Source organism: Oncorhynchus masou, chromosome 17 (assembly GCF_036934945.1).
Source record: "Oncorhynchus masou masou isolate Uvic2021 chromosome 17, UVic_Omas_1.1, whole genome shotgun sequence".
NCBI lineage: Eukaryota > Metazoa > Chordata > Actinopteri > Salmoniformes > Salmonidae > Oncorhynchus > Oncorhynchus masou.
The window spans coordinates 37,191,639-37,198,567 of NC_088228.1; the positions used below are offsets into that span (position 1 = coordinate 37,191,639).

At 45.2% G+C, this 6,929-nt stretch overlaps 1 protein-coding gene across 2 annotated transcripts; it reads left to right on the plus strand.

Moving 5' to 3' along the window:
- The first annotated feature begins 44 nt into the window (after positions 1 to 44).
- Positions 45 to 6,591, plus strand: LOC135558969 (uncharacterized). 2 transcript variants are annotated; one of them, XM_064993234.1, is made up of 11 exons: positions 45 to 234; positions 443 to 586; positions 687 to 824; positions 984 to 1,196; positions 1,399 to 1,536; positions 2,862 to 3,074; positions 3,321 to 3,467; positions 5,179 to 5,395; positions 5,601 to 5,695; positions 5,784 to 5,921; positions 6,085 to 6,591. In XM_064993234.1, exons 1-11 carry the CDS (start codon positions 45 to 47, stop codon positions 6,174 to 6,176), a joined length of 1,725 nt encoding a protein of 574 aa, XP_064849306.1. In that variant the 3' UTR covers positions 6,177 to 6,591. The 2 variants fall into 2 exon arrangements, with proteins under 2 accessions (XP_064849306.1, XP_064849307.1); XM_064993235.1 differs by having other exon boundaries at positions 2,862 to 3,041.
- Positions 6,592 to 6,929: the final 338 nt, after the last annotated feature.

Sequence of the window (6,929 nt, forward strand, 5' to 3'; positions counted from 1 at the left end):
GGTCAACTGAAGGTGAGGGCTGCCCTCACCTTCCACCAGCTCCCATGATACATAGCGTGCAGCCCCCCGAGAGTCAGGTGGACCCCATGGCTACCACAGTCACCATGGTTTCCATGCATACCACAGCCCCCATAAATACCACAATTACCATGGAGACCCAGGGGGGAGGGGCCTCAGAGTCAGACCCCCACCAAGCCACGCCCACCCTCCCAGAGGAGAACAGCGTCTCTTCAGGTACACAGAATCGCATTAAAACTCACAGCTTTATTGTCCAGTTCATATTAACAGACAACATTGTACCTAGAAGAAACAAGAACAAAAAATAAGACAACAGTCAACACTGTTAAAAGAACACACTTTAAAAGAAGTGTGAAATTGAAGTCAATGAAAACGAGAACGTATGAAAAAGGTGAGGTCCTTTTTTCTGTCCTCCATTTTTCAGATGGCCAGGGGTTCGTTATGTGTGTGGCGGTACGTGTGCAGAAGGACCTCGACCCACACGAGGCCTCCTCTCGAGAGGAGGCGCTACAGGCAGCCTACTGCAGTCTGCTCCAGGGCCTGTCCCTGGGTCCGGCGCCTACAGCAGGTACACTACACACTTTAGATATGGGGGGACAACTTCATCCTACTTAATTGGTTAGTGGGTGTTGTTGTGACTCAGCCTGAACTCAGTGCTGCCCTTGCAGGTGGTGAGAAGCAGAGTGTGTTGGAGTTCTTCAGACGGGCAAAGTGTGTTCCCCCAGTGGAGGACTGTGTAACAACAATGGAGGGAAAGCACAGATGCACTCTAAGAATCGTAGGCGAGCTCACCTTCCACAGCACAGGTAACTTTTTTTTTATACACAAATCTCATCACAATGGCACATTTGATGAGAGGTAAACATTGGTTATAAAGGGTAATTGCAGTTTTTCTAGGACATGAAATGATCGATGTCTCACAATCACCTGTAACCCCCTCACCTCTCTCTCTCTCTCTCTCTAAGAGGCGGCCCCCAGAAAGCAGCAGGCAGAGCATTGTGCAGCTAAGGAGGCCCTGAGGCGTCTGAATGGGGTCCTGAGTGGAGTTTTGGGCGGAGACATCGGCAGAGCGGGTCCAAACTACAAGGGTAAACTCCAGGAGTTGCTGGTCAAGCATGGAGGAGGAGCCAAGCCAGAGTACAAAAATACTGAGGCTAACGAGATCAGCACAGGAGCCGGTTAGTCTGGACCTCTTTTTATCTCCCCATAGCTGCAGGTCAAGTGATGGGAAACTGCTGCTGCTGGCTCTGCTCTGGTCAGAGGCTAAAAACTAACACAGCACTTATTCCATTATTAATACATTATCTTCTCTCTGTATCTTTCTCTATGTCTGTCGCTCTCTCCTGACTTCTATCTATCTCATGCTCTCTCTCCCCACAGCTGCAAGTCAGATGACCGGGGAAACTGCTGCTGTTGGCACTACTCTACAGGTTGACAAGTTGTCAATTACCACGGAGACAACACCTGACGATTCCGGCCCGCCTCCGTCTAAGAGATCTGCAGGGGGAGAGATGGAAGGTGACTGTCCTCTCTTTGTTACTCTGCTCAAAGAACCGGAAAATGTCATTTTTCAAGGAAAAGAATCAGAACCGGGAACGAAACTGGTCTATTCCGGAACAGAACCGTTATTTTAAAAGCAACCATTTAATAGCGTTCTTTTATATTCCAGACCAAAAAATGTTCAGTCCCACAAAGAAAGCAACAAAGCACCTATGCAAAGCACTCCCTCTGTCATTCAGAAACTTCTTCCAGTGTCTGCCTGCCAGCTGAACATCTGTGTGTGTGTGTAGGCTACCTGCCCTTCCCCCTCCGAAGCATGATACAGAAGATGGAGAGAGAGATTTTGAATTAGAGAAGAATGGATTAACTTCTTGGGGATACTATAGTTATCACATTTCACATTGTATTTATTAACTACAAAAATACCTTCTTTTTTAAAATTCTGGTGACGGTCTGCACACACAAGCATATCAGCTAGCTATCTCCGGTCCAACGTTAAGCCAACTCTGAAGTTAAAGGACATTCAAAGTTCCTCCATAGAAGCCACTTCTCCGTAGGTGTAATACCGCGGGCCTACAGTGACTTACAGCTGTAATCGCAGCAAAAGTTGGCGCTACAAAGTATTAACTTAAGGGGGCTGAATAATTTTGCACGCCCAATTTTTCAGTTTTTGATTTGTTAAAAAAGTTTGAAATATCCAATAAATGTCGTTCCACTTCATGATTGTGTCCCACTTGTTGTTGATTCTTCACAAATTAATACAGTTTTATATCTTTATGTTTGAAGCCTGAAATGAGGCAAAAGGTCGCAAAGTTCAAGGGGGCCGAATACTTTCGCAAGGCACTGTAATTCAGATAAGGCATGTTATATCAAGATGCCCAGCGCTTCAAGGCAAGCTTCCTCCTCCACCCTCACCCGCTCTCTCCCCACTCGGAAAATGTCAATTGCATCTCACGCCCCTAGACTTGTCTTTCCATCACACACGTAAACAACTCACTGTACTATAGCTTGCCTGCCCCATAGCAAGCTGCTTTATCCGCACTGCATGATTGGTGAAGTCATTTAATGTCGAGCTAAATGTAATAAAAAAAAATAGAGATTTAAAAAGGAACCGAAAGGAACGATATTAGCCAGTACTTTTTTGGGGTCCGAACTAGTTCAGAACTGTATTTATCTGGTCGGAAAGGTGGGACGGAACAAAAAATATGGTGGTTCAAAATTGAACGATTGGAAAATAATTTAGGTTCCTACCCTCTTTCTGAACGATTCTAAGCCTCAATATCAGTCAATTAGCAGTAACCTTTTACTCAGTACCTTTTACTTAGCGCGCGTGTGTGTTTCAGAAATCCGGCGGTGTCTGGCACTGTGGAGTTTGCAGCCCCCGTGTGTGGTGTGTGAGGATGTGTCTGTGGAGCAGTTGTGTAAGTGGATGGTGGAGGTCCGACTAGACGGCCACGCCTTCCGGAACCAGACCCTGTTCAGCTCTAAGAAAGAGGCTATCCGCTGGTCCTGCCACAGCCTGGGTACAGCAGGGGATATCTGCCAGCCTGGCACCGGTGAGCAATCAACCAGTCATTCAATCAATTAATCAGCCAGAGCTGAGCCACAGATCGTTATTTAAAAAAAAATGTTTCAAACACCACTCCTCAGTAAATGGTTACACTACATAATTACCCATCTCACCATCCTCCTTATCTTCCTCCTCTCCTGTCTTCACACCCCTTCTCTCTCGCTCTTCCTCTCCTCCCGTCTCTCGCTCTCTCTCTCCTCCCGTCTCTCGCTCTCTCTCTCCTTCTCTGTAGACGAGACTAAGTCCACAGCGGTGGTGAAGTCTTTTTTCCTGCAGCGGTCGTTCCCGTTGCCTGTGGAGGAAGTAGCAGAACCAGAGAAGGGCAGGTTCTGCTGCAATCTCAAAGACATCAACTGTGTCTTCACTTACCGTGGAGAGGGTATATAAAGACCATGATTAGTTGGAATGGATTTATTTGTCATATACGTGCATTCGGAAAGTATTCAGACCCCTTCCCCTTTTCCAACATTTTGTTACGTTACAGCCTTATTCTAAAAAATATTCAATAAAATAAAATCCTCAATCTCCACACAATACCCCATAATGACGAAGCTGAAACAGGCTTTTAGAAATGTTTGCTAATTGAATTTAAAAGTAAAAACGGAAATACCTTATTTACATAAGTATTCGGAACCTTTGCTATGAGACTCGAAATTGAGCTCAGGTGCATCCTGTTTCAATTGATCATCCTTGAGATGTTTCTACAAGTTGATTGTAGTCCACCTGTTGTAAATTCAATTGATGGGACATAATTTGGAACACCTGTCTATATAAGGTCCCACAGTTTTGCATGTCAGAGCAAAAACCAGGTCACGAGGTCGAAGGAATTGTCCCTAGAGCTCCGAGACTGTATTGTGTCGAGGCACAGATCTGGGGAAGGGTACCAAAAAATTACTGCAGCATTGAAGGTCCCCAAGACCACAGTGGCCTCCATCATTCTTAAATGGCAGAAGTTTGGAACCAACAAGACTCTTCCTAGAGCTGGCCGCCCAGCCAAACTGAGCAATCGGGGGAGAAGGGCCTTGGTCAGTGAAGTGACCAAGAACCCAATGGTCACTCTGAAAGAGTTCCAGAGTTCCTCTGTGGAGATGGGAGAACCTTCCAGAAGGACAACCATCTCTGCAGCACCACCAATCAGACCTTTATGGTAGAGTTGCCAGATGGAAGCCACTCCTCTGTAAAAGGCACATGGCAGCCCGCTTGGAGTTTGCCAAAAGGCACCTAAAAGGACACTCAGACCATGAGAAACAAGATTCTCTGGTCTGATGAAACCAAGATTGAAGACTTTGTCCTGAATGCCAAGTATCATATCTGGAGGAAACCTGGCACCATCCCTTTGGTGAAGTATGGTGGTGGCAGCACCATGCTATGGGGATGTTTTTCAGCAGCAGGGACTAGGAGACTAGTCAGGATCGAGGGAAAGATAAACGGAGTAAAGTACAGAGAGATCCTTGAAAACCTTCTCCAGAGCGCTCAGGACATCAGACTGAGGCGAAGGTTCCCCTTCCAACAGGACAATGACCCTAAGCAGACAGCCAAGACAGCACAGGAGTGGCTTCTCTACAAGTCTCTGTATGTCCTTAAGTGGCCCAGCCAGAGCCTGGACTTGAACCTGATCAAACATCTCTGGAGAAACGTGAAAATAGCAGTGACGCTCCCCATCCAATCTGACAGCACTTGAGAGGATCTGCGGAGAAGAATGGGAGAAACTCTCCAAATACAGGTGGGCCAAGCTTGTAGCGTCATACCCAAGAAGGCTCAAGGCTGTAATCTCTATAAAAGGTGCTTTAAAGTACTGAGTAAAGGTTCTGAATACTTATGTAAATGTCATATTTCCATTTTATTTTATACATATTTAAACATTTCTGTATACCAGTTTTTGCTTTGTCATTATGGGGTATTGTGGGTAGATTGATGAGGGAAAAAAACTATTCAATCCATTTTAGGATATGTGGGGAACGTGGGGAATAAATCAAGGGGTCTGAATACTTTCCGAATGCACTGTATGAGAGCGTAGTGCAGGATGATGCTAGTAAATAAATGTACTGAGTGAACTGTATCACATTGCTAAAGGCAGATTTGATTGACAGGTTCCAGTGAGGCTGCAGCATGTCAGTCGGCCTACCAGAGGGCGCTGTCTCGTCTTGCTCCTTTCATTGGCTACTGTGGTCCTGTGGCCCCACCCAGCAGCACTGAGGATGCGAAGCGAAGGCTGAGCACTCTGTTGGAGGGGACAGCCCTTACAACTGTGAACTCCGCCCTTTCAGAAACTCAGTACAGAATCTCCGCCCAGCTTAGGTTCTTGGGGTAAAGACTGATAACAATCTATATAACTTTCATTTCTAAATATCAATACATTTGAATAGTCCCTCAGTGTTATGTTTTTTTATATGTTGAAAATGTGTATTTTGAGTGAACTCTCTCTTTACCACACAATTATATAATGGACTTGTTTGTAGTGAGTAGGAGTAACTGCCTGATGGTGGTGCATGATTGTGATCGCGATTGGCAGGTACAGCATGGAGACTGAAGGACAGGACAGTAGGAAAGCTACCAGAGCCCAACTCAGCCAGCGCTTACTGGGCCTACTTGGGGAGGATGAGATGGGTCAGTACCACACACACACACACACACACACACACACACACACACACACACACACACACACACGTTGATATTGTGAACCCCTCCACAGACTCCACAGCCTCGGTGAGGAACGTTCTAGATGAGTGGTTTACGAAGAAAGGTCTGGAGAAACCTGGATTTGAGTACACTAATGACAAGTTTGGGACAAAAGTCACCTTCTCTGCCCCTCTCATCTGCTCCTACAAAGGTAGGCTTCTGACACACTCACACATTTACGTTTCAGTGATTTAGCAGATTATCCAGAGGGACTTACAGAAGTAAATGCATATATTTTCATACTGGTCCCCTGTAGGGGACACACACACTCTCAGGCTATTTTCTAATTGGCTGTTCTCTCTGTCCTTCTGAAGAGTGGCAAGCCAGCCGGGAGAAAGCTAAGAAGAAATTAATCGATGAACTGCAGAGGCGGGTCAAATACTTTTGTGACGGAAGCACCAACTGAGGGCCCACTGACCAATCATAAAAGATAGTTTTACTTACCCTTGGATCCTGCATGAAACGACAAAATGTCCTCTATTTCCCAGTCTGGATCTCTCTTCCAAGTTTTCCCTCTTTCTTTTCCTCTGTGTTTCATCAGGCAAGTGGTGTTGGTGACAGATGTCTGTCTGTAATAGTATGGCTTTAATAGTATATATAATTCACTCTTTGCATGCACTGTTTTTACCACCAGGTCCTGATATGAAATGATCCTACATTTAGCAGCTCTTTTATTTTTTACTCTGTCTAGTAACATAAAGAATGTACTTCTGTGCACCCCAGATGTATTACATTTTAATCTGTAACAATTACCGAAGTATTTTAACACTAAATGAAAAGGCTCCTCTCTGGTAATAAAAAATACCATCCACTACTTTGAATGATGTACTTGTCTCTCACCTGTCTCTGAAATGACTGGTCTTACTGGTGTGAACTGGGGTTAATGGGGAACACTGATGTAAACGCTCCCCTGTCACTGGCCAAAGTATTTTGTATGGTTGGCTGAGTGTGAGTAATGTCGGGCGAATTGTGTGGAATCCTGGAGTGGGTTGGTTGAAACATTATACACCACTATGCTGAGGTTTCAGCCCCAACAACTCTAATGTCGTTGGTCTTAACTTCTTATGAAGAGAGTCTGACGACTAGTCAATAAACATATTTTAAAAAATGGCGTCACTTCATCTTCATTACCTTTCCGTCTTAACTTTACATTGCCTAA